General features: G+C 46.1%; 1 protein-coding gene across 5 annotated transcripts in view; it reads left to right on the forward strand.

Annotated features, from left to right (window-relative positions):
* The window catches only part of LOC138497336 (beta-Ala-His dipeptidase-like), a 596,337-nt gene that overhangs the window by 435,633 nt on the left and 141,612 nt on the right, over positions 1-19,092 (forward strand). Inside the window, exon 9 of one of the 5 annotated variants that reach the window (XM_069620732.1) lies at positions 12,991-13,448. The exons of the other annotated variants lie outside the window; for them this stretch is intronic. Within the exon in view, the coding sequence (XP_069476833.1) occupies positions 12,991-13,359 (369 nt within the window). The 3' untranslated portion in view covers positions 13,360-13,448. Of the gene's footprint in view, positions 1-12,990; positions 13,449-19,092 lie in introns of those variants that run through there. 5 annotated transcript variants of the gene reach the window in all.

Below are 19,092 nucleotides of genomic sequence, written 5' to 3' on the forward strand. Positions count from 1 at the left end.
TGTTGTTCTGTCATGATGGGGTTGTCACTCGTGTTCTGTTCCACCTAGCATTGTCTCTCTTGTTCTTGTAAGGGTTTCCCTTAGTCGTCCCTAGGTGTTGTCTGTGCCGTCATATATTCTGCCCGCCTATTCTTTTGTATTTTCTGTTTGTTTCTGTTGTTTCTGTATGGTTTCGAGGTGTTGTAGAGCTAGGTTTTTAGTAGTTTTCTAAATTTTAGGTGATCTTTGGTATTTCTTATTCCTTTCGGGAGGTTGTTCCAGGTTTTTGCGGCTAGGTGGGAGAAAGAGGAGCCTCCTAGTTTTTTCCTGGTTTATGGTTTTGGTTTCAGACAGATTTCATTGCTTGATCTGAGGAGTCTCTTTGGCTTGTAGATTGTTATTTTCTTTTGTAGGAATTCTGCTACCTGTCCAATGATGGCCCTGAATGTTATGCACATTGTTTTGAAAGTGATACAATGTTTGATCATCCGAGGGCCAAAACATTGTCTCTATCCAAGCATTCCATACCACAATATTATCTTTAGGTTCATTAATGTTCACCCTCAAGGCCTTATGCCATGCCGAGGCTTCGGCTGCACTCCACTTTGTACCATATGCAGTACTGCAGCCCTCTTTGTACTTTCCAAGACATTGCTATACACCTTTGAGTTATTATACATGCCAGGCCCAAACATTTGATGAACAATTGCTGGAGTATTTTGAAGAACTAGAATGCAAGTCATTTAAACCTGTTAGGTAAAGATTTGGGGTAGTACCCATTGGGTGCACTACAACAACCTTAGTCTCCTGGCAATAGGGACCCACATTTTGGTATAAGTCTGAACTATACACGTTGGTAGTGTGGCTGAGCAGCCAGGCTTGCTAATCTCAAGAGGGGTCAATGTGAGCAGTAGGGTAGTTACAGAGAGGTTCACAGTGACACATATTCAAATAAACACTGATACTCAAGGTTTCTTGATAAAAACAATTATTAATGTATTTACCAGTCATTTAAAACCACGCCTTCCTTAGAAGGGAGCAATATAAAAGCAACACTCAAATACACATCAGAAATACACACTCTTAGATTTTTCAGAATCAGTAAAGACCCTTTGGCGATGGCACACAGACAATTCCTACACCCTCAGGTGACTTGAATAACTAGGGCACTGTGGTCATTAACATATTACTGTTGAATACAGAGTAGGATTTGAGAGTGTCAAAAGAAAGGGTTATTAGAACAAACAAGAGATCACAAATATTCTTTAAGCAGGCAAATACTTTTGGACCCCCCAATGCAGAGTAAGTTAACCCCTTCCTGGAAGATAGGTGCAACACAATAACAGAGGAGAGAAGAGTTATTCAGGGAACCAGGCTAAGCCAATATCAATGGGCAAAAGTCTATGTGGACTGAAGCACTTCTTGCAGGTGAGTAAAAGTATTTGCACAATGTTTTAGAAGTCTTTGGTGAAAAAGAAGAATCAAATGTATGGCCACAAGCCGGGAGACTTGTGAAGTAGAAGATACAAGCAAATCTACAATGAGAGGTAAGTTCTCTCAGACGTTACAGTATCTTTAGGTTGAAGAAAAATGCAGCAGATTACTTCTGTTCCTGTGCAGTTCTGCAGATCCTGTTGTCCCTGGGCCTCAGTCATGGGGACAAGAGGGAGTACTTCTTGGGGACTCCTGCACCACAACGGGATGGTCACCGACGGCAACCGGCAAACTTCAAACAAGTGGCACTTCGGTGTTTCAGCTTCTCACGTCTACTGCAAATAGCACCACCGCGGTTTCTGGGTGTTCAGATGGGCTTTCCTTGCTTCTGGGATCCAGCACTCTGTTGAGGTGGCTTAGGCTCAGTCATTCCTGCTTCCTGGGAGTCCAGAGGATCTCCCCGGAGCTCTTGGCCAACTTAAAAGCAACGTACATGTTCTGGTGTTCCTCTCCCTGTCTATTTGGTTCCAGCAGCGACTGCAATGGAAATTCAACCAGCTCCGAGAGGATGTCCGGGTGGCTTACTTTGGAGTTCATTGGTCGCACCAACTCAAGGGGAGAGGTTGTCCTTGCAGCGCTTCTCTGTCGATATGAATTCGGAGCTTCAGTACAGCAGCAGGGTTTCACCGAGCACACCAACGGTCCAGGATTTGCAGCAGGCGTCCTCTTCAAGTTCTTCTCCGGATTCCTTCATCCAGTGGTCGACTCTGCCTTCCAAGCCAAAAAGCCTTGCCTTTTATGCAGGTTTTTCACATTCATTCCAGCCTAGCTGTCAGTCACCCAGCAGGGTAGCTGTCCTTGCCGGACAGCCAACCGGCCAATCACCTAAGAGTGCATTCCTGTCTCCTACGAGACTAAGCACAGGGAGTTTCAGGCGCCTCCCTCACTTCCTGCGCCTACCAGACGCACTGGAGCCAGAGGTGGGTTTCACTTGTGAAGCCCGCCAAAGACAAAATTAAGAAAAGGACCACACCTGGTTTGGCGCGCAGAGTAAATCTCAAGAAGGACCTAACAACAAGAAATTGTGAAAAAAGAAGACCAGGGTCATTTTGACAAAAATGGCACCCATGGATGCTTCAATGTGGCTGCGAACGCAGCCCACAGTAAAAACAAATCACAGTAGTAAAAAGTAACCACTGTCACCAGCCATTAATTGTGTAAAGGGTAACATACCAAATGTTACAGGAGAAGCTAGACAAAGGGGCTACTAAGTAACCCCTCCAGCACCCTATTGTAAGATATTGTGTGCTGGGTCTAGAAAGTTACAATGTAAGTAAAGTCAATTTCACTTTACTGCTCTTGGAAACAGTAGTTAATCCAAGAGTAAGGTATTTTAACTTTGGGAAATCTGAAAGTCTTCCCTGAGCCACTACTGAAGGTGCTGCGTGACACAATGCAAAAAGGTGCCTATGGAGTTTGTCAGACTCCAAAAACCAAAACAAACAGAGTTTAAATCACAGAAAAATCACATTTCTATGGTGTGATTTGGTATTTCCAGAGATGCTAGAGGGTATTGCTGTACTGATAACAAAATATTTAACTGAACGCATTGTCTACTAGAGGGCATTGGTAATGTGCAAAGGGTTTGACAGGAATATTACAAAAGTGAGACTGCTTGATGTTCTTTTCCATGGAAGCAAAACTCTGGGGTTTCATCGACAAAAGTTACAAAGTGGTAAGTTACGTCATGGTAGCTTTCATCGTAGGTGTAAAATAGACAGGTACTAAAGAGGGGTAGGGGGCACATAGGGGTGGGAAACCTTTGGGGAGGGAGATGGGAGGGTGTCAGGTAGGGTATGGGGCCCCTCATTAAAACAAAATAAATCACAGTGAAAACAACCAAGAAGTAACTTACTATTTGCCATTTTTGTTGATGAAACCATGTAGAACCAATGGGACAATAGTTGGTTTTCTGTGATTGTGTTACGTTGCCTGTAACACTCTTGACACTGTCACTACTATAGCTATCACTCCTGCATCCAGGGGGTTGTAAAGGGCTGGTAACGGCCTATCATCCCGAGCACTCGAACCTCGATGAGAGCTCTGGATCATTACAGGCCCTGTATGCCCCCAGACAAGGAGGTGATTGATATTAACCTCCCGGGGCTTCATCCAGGGTGCAAATAGTTTAAATATTTTTATTTATGGGAGTAAGACTGCACGCGTTATGTGCATGCCCAAATTTCCATAAAAAACAAGATGGCCACCGCCATGGAAAATAGAAAAGGGACTAAGTCCCGGAGGCCCGTGAGCGGACAGGGAAGGAGCCAGCAGGAAAGCTGGAGGGGCGGGGGAGTTTATTTATTTAATGTATTTATTTATATAACGCCGGAAAACCCACGGGCATCAGGGCACACTCATACACAATAGGACACACACGAAAATGACCGGACAGGAGGAGGCAGTAAGGGGTTAGGGCAATCTGAGGTCGTCAGCGTCAGCTGAAAAGGAAGGCTTTTAGTGATTTACGGAAAGGCTTTATATTTGTTTAAGTCGAATGTTCGGTGGGAGGGAGTTCCACAGTTGTGCCGCTAAATTGGGGATCAAGGCCATTTATACGTTTGATCCTAGAAAAGCCAACCAATGCCATATTAGACAAATGTAGGGTTCTTCTGGGCTCGGATCTAGTGAGGTGGGTTTTCAAGTAAGCGGGCGCATTCCCGTATAGGCATTTGATTACAAGTGTGGCAGACTTGAACTGTACAAAGCCAGTAGAGACTGGGAGCCAGTGCAAGGCCTGCCTACTGGTCAAGATGTGCTCTCACGGGAGATACCCATGATGATGCGAACTGTGTCGTTTTGGATGATTTGGAGTTTTTGCAAGCAGCTTTTGTTGGTGCCTATCAATAGAGCATTTCAGTAGTCTATTTGGCATCATAAGGCAATTTATTTCAGAGATGAGGGGTTTGATTATTTTTTAGCAATCTGAGATAATGTTGGCAGTTTCTGGAGATCTGATTCACATGTGCCTTAGCGCTAAAGGAGGAATCAAGATAGGTAGCTAGGGTCTTGACTTTCTCTAGAACCGAGATGTTGCAGTCCTTGATTTTAAAACTGGAATAGTTGGTATTCAATTTTGCCCTTACTGACGGGGATCCGTAGATCATCAGCTCAGTCTTTCCTCCGTTCAGGCACATCCAGCTCTCGGTCATCCAGTTTTCGATCGAACTTTATAAGAGTTGGAGATTAGAACTGTCAGTATCATACTCCCCACTGATTTCTAGTAGCAGTTGGGTATCGCCAGCGTAATTGGTAAAAAAAGACCCCAATCCTTTGAGGAGACTACAAAGTGGTCTGATGTATAAGTTGAAGAGGGTGGGAGAAATACAAGCTCCATGAGGCACACCACATAGGATTGGGGCTGGTTTGGATAATGCATGTCCCCAGCATGCTGTGGATTTCCTATGAGATAGAAATGACTGAATCCATTTAGTAGATTGCTGATTGTAGATTCCCCATATCTGCCAGTGCGTGCAGCAGGCATTCATGCTCTAGTTGGTCGAACACAGCCGATAGATCAAAGAGGACTAGTAGTCCTGTTTTCCCTCAGTCCAGAAGTCCGAACATATGTGTCTGGAGATCGAGCAAAGCCTTCTCCATACTGTGTTCTGATCTAAAACCCGATTGTCTTGTATGTAGTTTGGATGCTGCGTCGAGATACCCCTGAAGTTGTAATGTTGCCATTTTGTTCAGGACCTTCAATAGAAAACTGGAGTTTGAAATTAGTCTCAGGTTTTTGGTGTCCTTTGGGTCCAACGCTGTTTTCTTCAACAGTGGAGTAATGGCAACCACCTTGAAAATATCAGGACGTGATTGTGTAAAAAACATAAATTGACAAATCTGGTAAGGGTTGGGAGAAAGATGCCTTTATTGTCCAAGATCATTTTGGATGGAATTACATTCTCAGATGTTGTGTGCATTGTGGCTAGGGTCTTTTCCATGTCTAGGTTTGTGAAGGGTTTGAAGAGGAATTCAATCTGATCATTGTTTGGGGATACCTAAATGGGGATGTCAGGAGAGGGGGCAATCAGCGCCTCCAACACTATTGAGGTGTTTGCTTTCAAGTCTTCCTTAATTTTGTTACGGGCCAAGGCCAGTTTATCGGCAAAGGCTTGCTGCACGTCGGTACAGTCCTGATTTGTCGGGGAGATGGGGAGGGAGAGTGATTTGGGCTCCTCCAAGAGCTTCAAAATTTTGAAGAGTTGTTAAGGGTTGTTGTTGGCCCATTTATTTGTTAGTTGGAAAAGGTCTTTTTTGTATTAAAAATAGCAAGTTTAAAAGAGTGTTCCAAGGTCTTCCTGGTGGCTTTGTTCTGGGCGGTCGGTTCTTTTAACCAGCGATAATCTGCATGTTTCTTTTCTTTTTTCTGATTCGAGAGATCTGAGGTGAACTATCTTTCGTGATCAAGATTTTCCCTGACCATTTTTGTCTTTAATAGGGCTACTTTGTTCAGCATTCCCCTCAGGGTGTTATTATATGTCTTCACCAGGTGCACAGGTGAGTCAGAGCTGGAAGTAGAGGACATAATGTCATTAAGACAGCCCTGAAGGTCAGGAATCTGGACTCTTTTGAGGATGCGAATGGTGATGTATTTATGGGCATTCATACATTTCCTTGGAGGGTCTTGAAATCAGATGGTAAAATGTATTGTGTGATCATCCAACCAGATACATGGCGTTGTATTCTTGATATGTAGGTCAAGGTTTCTTGAGACAACCCAGTCTAGGATGTTGCATTTATGCTAGGTAGGATCATTATTTTTGACCTGGTAATCAATATCTTCAAGGGCTTTTTCCAAAGCCACAGCCCCCTTGCCGTTAGTGTTATTGTGCCATCTATTAAGATTAAGATTCCATACTAATAGGTTTGAGCAATTAGGACATTAGGACCATTAGAGGTTCCTAATAACTGTACAATGCCTTCATTAAAATTTGGCAAATCTATAGGTGATCAGTATAATAGAATAAGGCCATGGACAGAGCAGATGAGTACTAGTGCTTCAACTTTAATAGTGATCTCTGTTGCAATTGTATTCATATTCAGGCGGTTAATGGACATCCATCTTAGGATGTTGGTTAGGCACTTAGGGAACAGCTGTAACCCCTCTTTCCCCACCCACTCCTGGAATAAACACAGAACATGTGTCTTGTACACAAGGTATAATGGAAGAAAACTGGGCCTGTCCTGTCTTGTCCACATTAGCGATATAATTGACAAAGGTAAAGGATGCCGGAAAAGAGGTGATAGGTGTTCATGAGAGTGTCCCGGGTCCATAATGTGAGCTCCACTTCTTCGGGAAGAACTCATCAAGTTCAACTGTGCACTTCCAGATCTCACCTGTGCCTTATCAATTGGACCTGTCAAATAGTGGCAAAGGTCACAAAGAGGCCATGGGACCCGCACTGCCGCACCACAGACTTTCAAAGTGATCTACAACATTGAGCGACACTTTCATGGTACTTTGGGTGGTGGTGCAGAAAGCATATTGGCAATCTCTGGGGAAGTTGTTGGGAAATCAGCATAGTCTTATTTGATGGTTTACTTATATTTGTATAGGGTTGCAATAGGCCGGTAGTCGTTAAGGTCTAGAGGTTCAACAGTAGGTTTGTTATCACTGAGGTTGCAACTTTCTCGTTTTTATATTTGAACAGGATGTACTGATAACTTAGCAGGTTGCCTGTGCAAGAGCACTAGTAGAATCTGTGATTAAACATGTCAGCATGGTCTGAGGCTTTGTGAAGCACTCTTCATGTCGCATGTAAAGACGTTCTTTGCTGAATGGTTGTCAGCTGAGAGACAGTGAGAGAAGAACTGCTGTGTGTGGCAGTGAAACCAAAGTCTTTCCATGGTGTGTACGAGAATGGTTAGATGATTATGTGAATTGCAACTGTATTCTTGCAATACAAGTTTAAAGACTCATTGCTGCTCCAGTCAGAAGCTAAAGTTCCCCTTTTGAGTTACATCATAAATAATAGCAAATAGTTTCTGCAAGCAGGGGAGGGATGTTTCTGATTGGGTCATAGCTGTGGTGCAAAGGTGGTGCTTCACAGGGAATGCACAGCCATGCCATGCTTTGGTAGACTTCATCAACACTTGAGCTGTGCACAATGGGGTTACAGGGATATGAAAGTCTTCAGCTTGTGAGTAGGCATGATGATCAAATCTTGACTTTGGTTATTATGATTTTTATGAGCTTGTTTCAAGTGTCTCTCAGTTGGGAGTTGATCATTTAAAGGACCTATCAGAAGAGGGTAATGTGTTTTGATAGTACAATGATCTTCAAGGGGGAGTTCCCTGCAGTTGTGTGAGACTCCAGTTAGCAGGGTAAAGACGCGCTTCAGTTGGGTTGAGAATTAGCTGTGAGAAAGGAAAACAGAAATGATCAGAGCAGTTTAAAGGGTGGCAGGCTTGTTTGTGTAGATATTTAATCGTGTGATGTTAGATTTGGCTAAACAGAGTTACTTGCAGGGTTCTGGGAGCTCTGTAGCAGAATTATCTGTCTCACCATCATCATCATCATCGGTACAAGTAGTAGAAACGTGATCAATTGAGATGAGGTAAGTTGTGAGGATGAGCATATGCCTTGGAAGGTCTTAGTAAAAGAAGAGTGTGAGATAGAGAAAACAGGACGCCAAGACTCTGGGTAACAAGATTTATTCTCTTGTATAATGTCATTACTTTTGGAAGCAGAAGTTCAGGTTACTTCACCATCCTTCTTCAAGGTCTGTGTAGGATATAGGCTTCTGCTTTCTCTTTTATAGTTCTCCTAGAAACTTTAGGCCCACTCCAGCCAGAAGCCCTCTCGTTGCCTTCCTTCCTTTGAGAATAGGCAGAATGTGATCTCTTTTTAGTTCCATTTGGTACTTGCATCATACCATTCGTGCTGGCACCCCACCAATACCTGTGTACGTTCATTAGCCCTATTGAAACAGCTTGAACTCTCTTGACTTCACCCCCCTAATCCCTATGGGGATTCATGCTGCAACCAATCCGTGACTACACCCATTAGGAGTCCCTCTCTCAGGGCTCTGTATATTATCCCAGTTGTTTCTGCCTTGCTATAGTATTTGCGCGTGTGTCCATCCATTGCGGATTGAGCAGCCTCTGCCACTGCGCAAATGGTTTCAGGAAGGTCCTGTCAGCCAGCTCTCTTCCGTTCGAGCCTGCCGGCATTGTTGTTGCTGGAGGCATTGTCGCCGACCTGAGTGCTTGCATGACTGAGGTAAGAGGGTCTGTCAGGGCCGGTTTCCGCGGGATGGCGTGCCTTCTGTACATTGCGCCGGTGCCATCCTCCTCCGACTCCGGTTCCCTGTTGATGCTAGGTTACTCTCTCTCCACAGGGCTCCCCAGGCCCTTGTGTTGGCTGAGGGCTCTCTGCTGGCTCGATCTCACAAAGAGGAAGAGTCAGCAGTTGCATATATTTGAAGATTGATAATAATAATACCCGTTTTTATATAGTGCTAGCTCACCCAAGGGCATCAAAGAATTGTAATAATAGTTGATATAATTTCCCACCACATGGTACTCAATTTATCAACCTCAGAAGGATAAAAGGCTAAGTTGGCCATGCCAGGAATTGAACCTGCATCAGTAGGCTATGCACAACGGTCAAAAACAAGCGCTCAGTCTGCTATCTAACTGACTAATGTGAAGAGAGGCTGTCTAAATGTTCAAATAATTATTGAGGCAACACTGCCACTACCAGTGTTATGACAAATGCTGTGCAGTTTATATTTCCCGGGAAGAGGCGTTTTCTTCATCTATACACCTGAGCCATATTAGGACCAATAACAGTGACCACATCAGTGTTGGCAGTAATTTAGGTTGTAGCCGCAGCGGATTAGCAGAAGAGGGAATGCCATGATACTGAGATAAGGGAAGCAGGGTTTGGAGGTTAGGTTCTTCTTAGATGGTGACTTGAGAAACTAGGGGCATCTATCGAGCTGGGTAGAGTGTTGGGGTATTTAGTTGTGTAAAGCACAAAGGATATGGTCTTTTATTGACACAGCACTTCATGCCTTTGTGTGGATTTCTCAGCACTTTAGGTAGGCGCAATGAGTATTACCCAATGAAAAGTGTACTCAGTTAATGGACATTGTAAGGATAAAAGGCAGAGTATGTGTTTGGGTGGTAAGCACATGAATGGGAGTCAAGGCCATCTTTAATCAAATGTGCTAATAGCCAATGCAGGAGGTTAGGGGGATGTGCTGCTAAGGGCTGGGTGGGTTAGGCAAAGACTCATTTTGGGGGTGTTAGTATATAGTGATCCAACAGTGTCACCTGCAACTTGAGTTCCTGTAAGATTATTTCCTTTCTTAACACTATGATTCAAAGGTTTAATTAGACATAGTCTGTCCTTCTTTGTGTAGTAGATAAATTGCTCATTGCCAACGACAGGCATTTCTGCCCTTCAGGGGTGTAGGAGACACATAAAATCTGGGGGGGACAGAGGACCCCCTGGGGACTTTGCATGGTAAAATGACATGATCCATCAGGCTAGGCCAGCAGTCGGACAGTCCATGTTGTGCGCCCTGCTGTGTGCTGCCCTACTGCTATACAGTTTGTTGTTACGTGCGTCTCCATCCCATTACATAGCAACCGGGTTCAGGAAGTTGTCTCTGGTCTCCCTCTGCCTGTAGATGCCGCAATTCCTTAGGGAAAGTTTTGGCGGGCGGTGCCCGCTCCCTGACGGCGGATGGAGCAGGTACAATATGGCCTAACGCCACATAATGGTTGCCATTACATCTTCCCAAGGGTGTCAAAGTACTGTCCAAGTGGTTGTGTTGGCCCAAAAGGAAACAAAAGTGGTTTTAATGAGCCCGTGTGTTCCACCTGTGCAGTGTTGCCATGGCAACTCGGAGCGCTGGGATTCTGCAACAAGAGGAGCCTGCGTATGACAGCATGACCAGGGCCATCCTACAGCATTAGACCAGAGAGCACGGCACAGTAAAGAGTAGGTTGAGCCGGCCACCCCCCTTTAATGGTCCATGTTAAGTGAGAGGCAGTGGGTCAAGGAAGAAGACTAGAGTCATTTGGGTTAAACTGAGGCAGTGTGAAATGGCTTGAGGGAGAATGGTGTCAGTAACAGCGCAGAGATCATATAGCACAAGAGCTTGGGGATGGGAATGAGAACAGTTCAGGCAGAGTGTGAGGGAAAGGGGCAGGGGAGAGAATGAGAGCTGTATGCAAGGATTGAAGAGAAGTTGGGAGCCAGGATTATGTAATTGCAGGGGCCAAACAGAATAAACAGTCACACAGGGAACGGAACTAACATTGGAGAAAGCCGTCCATGAGAGGATATTTCTGGCCAACAAAGGGCTAATCATGCCCGGAATTCCACAACTCTGATTCGGTGGGCCACCATAAACATTCTGGAAAGGATCCTAAAATATATTTGTACCTGTGCTGATTCAACTCTATATTCTAGCTCATATTTCTGTTCGTATTGTTCAACTGAGGCAGAAAGTGGCGGCATAATAATAAAGCATGACTAGCCGTGTGTCCCAACCTGTAATGGACCACCACCTGCATTAAGGTGCAAACGCAGTGAGGGCTTTTGGCAGCTGCTGCACAGAGCTCTTTATTGCCAGTATGGCCTTTCAAAGCATGCTTTATCACCACTGTCACCCAATTTGTTTGGGGCAAACAGATGCAAGCTGGAAATGCAAACCTGTTTTTCAAAAACAAACACAACTACAAAAAGGTGGCTGTCTTGGAGAATCCAATGGAAGCTTTATAAATATCCCCCTTTCCGTTTCATTGGCAGTCACAGTGCTTGAGTTAATGTGGGTCGGGTGCAAGGGTGAAGTCAGCAAGCAGACATATGCATTTTGATTAATTTTTTTCCATTCATTCCAGATCTAGAAGGAAATGGAAAAACAGGGGAAAGTAGGGAAGATGGATAGTGAGCAAATGTTGTTAGCCAACTAAGAAAGTGAGCTGGTTAAAATAGATAATGCCCATGTGCAAGCACACTCTTTGGCTGTAGCATGAATTGATAGTGCTAATGAATGATAACACATGAGTCTGCAGGTGAATGAATGTATTCATTGAACGGGAATACATATTTCTCATGGATGTGTGTGAGCAACCAACCATTGTGAGGGCTTCCAAAACCAAGCAATAGGAGATGGGGGGGGATAACCCTGCCACACCCCTTAGATTTTATTTTTTAAATAAAAGATTACAATTGGCATTTTGTGGCAGAGCTTTTTTTTAAAACAATAGCTAAATACCTATAAAACATACAATTGGTTGTGTGGGGTATCATATGAATACAATATAAAAATCAGATGCTAGGTTACCAACAGTACACAAGAGAATTGTTCAGTGTATTTCCGGATCCTTCTGCACACAATGGCCCTTATTACGAGTTGCCCGGTAAAAGCGGGTTCATTACTGACATGCCGGAATGAGCGGGTCCGTGCTCGTAGGAACCCGCTAACAGCGGGTGATTATGAGTGCGCGAGCACGCGCGTTCCCCCATGCCGGTAGTGGCAATACCGCCATGCTGGTAAAGGGCCATCAACCCCCCTATACCGGAATTGCGGGGCCCGCCCATAGCGTTACCGCCTCATACCAACCCCTAAATACCGGCACGGTAATACCGGCACGGTATTACCGTGTTCTCAAAAAACGGACCTGGAAATTACGTCATCGCACAGGAACGGGAAATGGCCAACTTTAAAAACACAATCCATTGCCATCCCCCACAACCACCAGTTCTTTTGTGTTGTTCTGTGGCAGATTAGAAGCAGGATGTCCAAGGCATCCAGGAAGGCGACCCCCAGGAAGCGAAAACAGCATTTTTCAGACGCTGAGCTAAGTATGCTCGCTGACACCCTGGCCCAGCATGCGGACATAATCAGGAGCATCGACATGAAGCATGCGACCCAAACCAAGAAAAAAGAAGTCTAGCAGGATGTCGCACAGAGGGTGTTGGCAGTGCGAACCACCCCAAGGAGTGTGCGTGACTGTCGGAAGCGGTGGGATGACCTCCGCCTCATGGTGAGGAAGATCCTGGCGGAGAACAGGAGGGCCGCAATGGCGACAGGCGGGGGCCCACACTCCCCTGTGAAGTTGATGGGAGGAGACCGCCAGTACCTTTATAGATCCTGAATCCATAGAGGGAATCGGAGACCATGTAGGCCAAACCATGATGTGGCACAAGTGATGTGGAAGTGAGACTAGGCAAGGCAATGCATGTCCCAGGCCCACATCAACATATCCAGTCAGGAATGTGTGCCACACCCTGCAACACACGCATGCTGAGTGCCAATCCCAATCCCAACACAAGTGCAACATGACCCAACCGTGCGCATGGAACTCACCACACAGACACCATACCAATGCCATGCCACCAGCCATGCATGGATTGCCCACATGCCCCCTCAGAACACCAAATGCCACACCCCTGAAATAAATTGATGCATGAATGTATGAACATATCACAGCGCAATACGTTATAGCTGCCATGTGACACCATCACTGATGACTTGCATCTCTTCTATCCCCCAGGCACCGATGAGGAAGATGGAATGCAGGACAGGGGTCAAGTTCATTCACTGCACAGCAAGGGACCAGAGCCACCGCCACCCTCCAGCCCAAGAAACTGCCCAGAGCAACAGGCAGTGTGCCACACCGGGCAGTAACCCTGCAGGAAACACCTGCAGCCACAGTCCAGCAGCAGCCACCCACCCAAGCCCCATTACCAGCCTACCCCCCCTACAGAGGCCGAGAGCATCGATGATCCCTGCCTCCATGACTCGGACCTTGGAGACTGTCACGGCTCGCTCCCTTCGCTCCCGTTTCTGTCACTTGGGGGCATGTTTTGGGGTTTATTCCCTACTGGACATTTCCTCCGAACCTTATGCTCCAGTGCTGTGATGAATTGGGAGCGCTAAAACCTTATTTTCCAAGTTACTTCCCTTCCGGATTCATTCCAGGTTTTTGGCAGCCAGCATGCTACTTTAATCTAATGACTATGCTTCCCAGAATGCCTGGCTCACTGCTTCACCTCCTCCCTTGCAGGACAAGGTTGGGTGGAGGATAGGCAACACCTGTGGCTGCAGGTGCAACAGGCGGCACACCTGACGGGTGTGCTCGTTAAGCAGATTTAAAAGCCTCAGTTTGGTTCAGTCCAGCGCTGGTCATTGTTGCAGTGTTCCTGTTGTGACTGGTCCCTTGTTCCTAGCTTTTGTGCCTAGTTCCTAGTTCCTGTTTCTTGTCCCTCTGCCCTGGATTTCGGATTTATGTGCTTAATTGATTTCTGCTTTCTGGATTTCCCTTTCTGTCTTCCTCTGTCTGCAGGCAGCCTTTCTCTGTGCTTTACCCTTTGATGCTGCCCAATTTGCCTGTGTTCTCTGTTTCTTTGATGCTGTCCTTTGCTATTGAAAAACTTGATGCATTAGTCTTTCCCTTTATAGATTTAGCTTCCTGCCTTTTCTCCTTGGATGGGTGGGAAAGGTTTCCTTTTGTGATATAATTTTCCCTGCTCCTGATCCTTACATTCTATTGGGATCCATTCCATGTTTTCCATTGCACTTCTGCATTTATTTCCCATTGATTATTTAGGTGTGGGGTGCTGTTGTAACTAGTCCCTGTGTGAATGCCTTTTGTTTTCCTCACTATTCTATAATCACAATTCCTACTTGCCCCTTGACTTGCGTCTTATGTATTTAGTTATCCTCCACCCATTGCTGTTATAGCCTTCTGGGTCCCTGTTTGATCAACTGGGTTCGTGGGTTTACTGACATTCAAGTGGTCTTTCCGGTCCTCGTGAGTACTGTTTCTAAGTTCCTTATTCAGTATCATCCAGAGTGTCAGCTCACAGATCCTGTCCTTGCTTGCCCTCTACGTGGGTTTAGCGCTGTCAGTATCTGTAATAGCATAGTGGGTAAGGAGTTTGCCGACTTTCCTTTCAGTCATAAGGAGGTTCTAAGTGCTTACCCCACATCCCTTTTCATAAATTGGCATCATTGTTTCACTCTATTTGCACTCCTGGGTTTTAGTATACACAAGTCTTGGGTATTGTATGCACGTTGTTAGATTCAAAGTTGTTCACTGTGCGATTCTGTGCACATTTCCCTTAGCCATATTCATTGCCTTCTTCCTTTCTTAACAGAGACTCACACATAGGCCTCTTTGAGGAGGACTGTGCCCTGGACGTGGGCCCCACGCACGTGCCATACACCACCCTGCCGACCACCACCCTGCCGACCACCACCCTGCCAACCACCACCCTGCCTACCACCACCCCGGTCACCAGCACTCCTGCAGCCAACGACTCCTTCGAGGTTCTCCTGTCAAGGGTTGAGTCACGACAGGAGTCGATGCTCCAACTGATGCGGCAACAAATATCAGATGGAAATGACTCCATGAGGGTCATTGCCACAGCCATCGCAGCCAACACTGCTGCTGTTGAGGCATCTACAAATGCCATGAGGGAGTGTCTGGGGGCACTTACTCTGGCCCTGCTTGCAAACCTGCCTCATATGGAGCGCCCACACCTTGGGGCAGGCATGGGACTGACCATCGACACCTCCACTGCCACAACCCCTTCTACCTTGGCCCAATCAAGCCCTGTGCGGTTGACGCGGAGGAGTGCACGGCGCTTGACCATGGCACCCCCAGATCCCAAAATAGCAAAGAAATAGAGGGGGCAGTCAATGACATTTGGAATATGTATGTTGGTTAAGGGACCAGTGTTTGTTGTACATAGGGGGACATTTGGGGTTTGTAGGGTGGGTGAGGGAGTTTACTTGGGTATTATTGGGGTTTGTAGGGTGGGTGAGGGAGTTTACTTGGGTATTATTGGGGTTTGTAGGGTGGGTGAGGGAGTTCACTGGGGGTTGTGAGGGGATTATGTTCACATTATCACGTGTCTGGAAAATACACCCGTTGTGTGCAAGAAAATCATTGGCTGGACATACTTCTTTTTGTGCCTGTACATTTGATGTGTGATGGTGTACAGTGGGGCACTTCTGACAAAACAAGTGTGCATGTCCAAATGCAGCCAGTGTGTCACAGGCACATTACTTTCATGGTCCCTGCGTTTCAAAAGTATTCCTCAATTAGTGCTCTGCATACAGCATGGCCTTCCCATGCATCACGTACTGGCATGGGGGCTCCTTTGCCTCCGTCTCCATCCCCTTCATCCTCACCCGGCCCATGCATGTCAATGTCAGGTGGCAGTGGTACATTCCTTTGGACGCACATGTTGTGCAGCAGGACACAGGCCATGGTGATCTTCGCCACCTTCGCCAAAGGTCTGCTCATTCACAACACGGGTATGAGTGTGCACGCAATTGTACTCCTCTTCATGGCTGTTCTGCGGGTTCCGCACAGGGGTAAGTAGCCACGGCCTCAAGGGATATCCTCCATCACCTGCAAGCAGATACAAATAGGTGTGTGTCACTCTGCACTGCCACCTTCAGGGAGCACAGTCATAGCAGCAGCTATTTGGTGTGAGCATGCACATGTCCCAGTACGTGTACAAAATAGTCACCTATATTGCAATGTATAATGTAAAGAGGTGTGGTACACTGGATGGGGTTCAATAGATGATGCAGGGTGTAATCATGCATGCTGAGGCAGATGTGCTGTGGTAGTGCAACAATGTTTAGCCTCCAATTCATGCTGTATATTCTTTACTATGCATGGTCACACTAGCCGCATTGCCACAGTTGCCATCCTATTCAGTCATGCATTGCTTGCCATCACCATGGTGCCCTGGTTGTGCCACTTACTTGTTGTCATCCATATGCATTATTTGTGATATGTGGCCCAGTAATGTGTCATGTTCCGTTTGGCTGGTTCAGGTGAGGTGTTTGTAGATCTGCATGCATTCTCCAATCACTGCCTATTTCCACCCAGGTGCACTATCCCCCCCTTTCCCACCCGGGTACAGTATCCCCCCCTTCTGCATCTGCACACCTCAGTACCCCAGAGCATGGCCATGGGCCTGTTGTGCAACTCACCGAGTAGCCATGCACGTGGTCCAGCATGCGTGAGAATAGTGGTTGTGAAATGCCATGCAGCTGGCCCACTGTGTGTTGGTAGGTGCCTGTGGCCAGGAAGTGTAGCACAGACAGCACCTTTAGTAGTGAGGGGATGGCAGTGCGTATTTCTATGTGGCTGGCAATGTCATTCTGTATCATGTCCACTATGGTGGTGATGGTGTCACGGTCCAACCGGTACAGGGTGTGGATCTGCTCAGGGGTTAGGTTGAATGGGCAGGGTCTGCTGTGAGGGATTGTTGGCTGCCTACGAGGCACTGGTGGCTGCGCTGGTGGTAATTGCTGGGCCTGTCTCACCCTCCTTCTCCTCCTGCGTCTCATCTGTGCTGCCTGTTGTTGCTGCTGTAGTTGTTGTTGCTGTTGTTGCTGTAGTTGTAGCAGTATAGGCATGTCCTCCAGAGCCATGATTGCAACTGCTAGTGGTAGCATTTTGGTGTAGGAAGGGGGGTGGTGTGTAGGTGTGCTCCTTTTGTACTGGGCCACTCAACATTGTCTACACCTGTGGGGGGCGGGGGTTGTGGTGTGTGGGTATGCTCAGTTTATACTGGCACAGCCTCCATTGACTCCACCTGTGGGGATTGTGTGCACCTGTTGCAGCTGCCTTGTATCCTGCTTGCTGTTTGCGGGTGGTCCGCGATGCCTGTATGGCCGGCATCGTGCAGCCCATGATTACCGGCTTCGCAATGCCGGTATTTGCATGTATGCGTGGGTTGGAATTACCCCCTATTACCGGCATGCCGGTATTTGCTCCCTGAAGGGGCGCGTGTACGCGCCTATGCCGCTATTAGTGGCACCGTTATTTAGGGTGCCGCTAATACCGGGTTTGCGGGTCGGAATGCAACGGGACGGTAAACGATGCCGGTATTACCATACCGGCATCGTTTTTACCTTACAGGCAAACCTCGTAATGAGGCCCAATATATCTCAGTATTCTGCTAGTGTCAAAAGACATTTTCAATCTCCATTTTTGAATATACACCAGTATTCCAGAAATAAGAACACACTCATGTTGGTATTGCCCATACTGTAAGAAGAAAAGTTCACACTGGCCGGACTCATATATGGCAGTATTCCCACATATGTTAGTACTCCCATGTAAGAATACTTATGATGGATTGGCCCATAATGTTGTTGGCCCATCTTAGTTGTACTAATTAAGGGCAATATCCTTATCTAATAAAACTCAAATTGCCTTTTCACATAATACCTCAATACTGCCATCAAACTAGATAAAAAAGTGTCAATGTTGGCTGTGGCAATAGTGGCCAGTATCTCCATGGAAGAACCCTCATGAAGCCTTTGCCAATAATTACCATGCCATCATAAACATGTCCATGCCGGTTATGCCACTATAGGCCATTGACCCTCCTAAGAACACTCACATTGTCTTTGCCAAAAATGCCAGTATTATTGTCATGACACAGGAAGAAAGTATGCCCATGCTACCACTGTAAACATGTCCATGCAGGTTGTGTAACATTTACCCATGTAAGAACACTCATTTTGGATGTGCCCATAATGCCAGTAACATTGCAATGACACAGCATAAAAACATGCCCATGCAGGCTGTGCCAACACAGATAAGTACCTACATGTAAGCAAACTCATGTTGGCTTAGACCATAATGCCAGCAACATTGCCAGGTTATTGTATAAAAATATGTTCATCCAAGCTATGCCAACATAGGCGATAACACCCTTAAGAACAGTAATTCTGCCATTTCCCATAATACCAATAATATTGCCATATCACATTATAAAAAAGGTCAATGCTTGTCCACGTTTACCAATCACCATCCTCTCGCAAAGTGGCCATGCACCAGCTCCTTCCATCACAGCCCGCAACGCCATATCTCTTTTCATCACATCACAAACACAGCATCCCCACGCAGACTAAATCTTACTTGAGAATTCATAACCACACAAGCTCACACACAAATATTCTAACACAAACTCACACTTGAACACACACATATGCTCACATCCAGCCATGGACTGGCCTATAGTGCAATAGGCCCATGGCCGAACCAAAAATACAAAATGCTGGTGTGGGCCAGTTGTTGGTCAAAATGGGCCACTTTATTGGCCAATTTGGGCCAGTAGATGAGTTTAATCAGTCTGCAGCTAGTAGTTATGACCGGTGTTGCCGAATAAATATTCTTTAAAATGCACAATTTGCATCACATGTTATCAAAACACTCCTCCTTGGTTAATATTCAAACTGTGTCAAAAAAGGTATGAATAGCAATTTGCAACTCTGGGCCACTTTTTCATTGGTGCCCGAGACAATGTTATGGCCCAGTTTGACCCTGCTCACATCGCACATTCCCACACCATTATAGCACTTGCACATGAACAGTATCTCTTTCTCTCTCACAGAGACAGGCACACACACATTTGCCTTAGTACTTACCTTCAGGCCGCAGTAGCAATTGCTTCATCAAAGGGATTCGAGTATGCATGCAAGGTACACACAGGTGAGGGGCTAGGTACCGCCCTTCAGTCCTCCATCTTATTATTCTGAATCAGACTGAGGGGGTCAGCAGGGGAAGGGAGAGGGGTGGGTGAAGACCTTTGTTTCCAGCCATGGACAGGAAATTCTA

The sequence above is a fragment of the Ambystoma mexicanum genome, chromosome 5q (genome assembly GCF_040938575.1).
Source record: "Ambystoma mexicanum isolate Mex_15411 chromosome 5q, UKY_AmexF1_1, whole genome shotgun sequence".
Lineage (NCBI taxonomy): Eukaryota > Metazoa > Chordata > Amphibia > Caudata > Ambystomatidae > Ambystoma > Ambystoma mexicanum.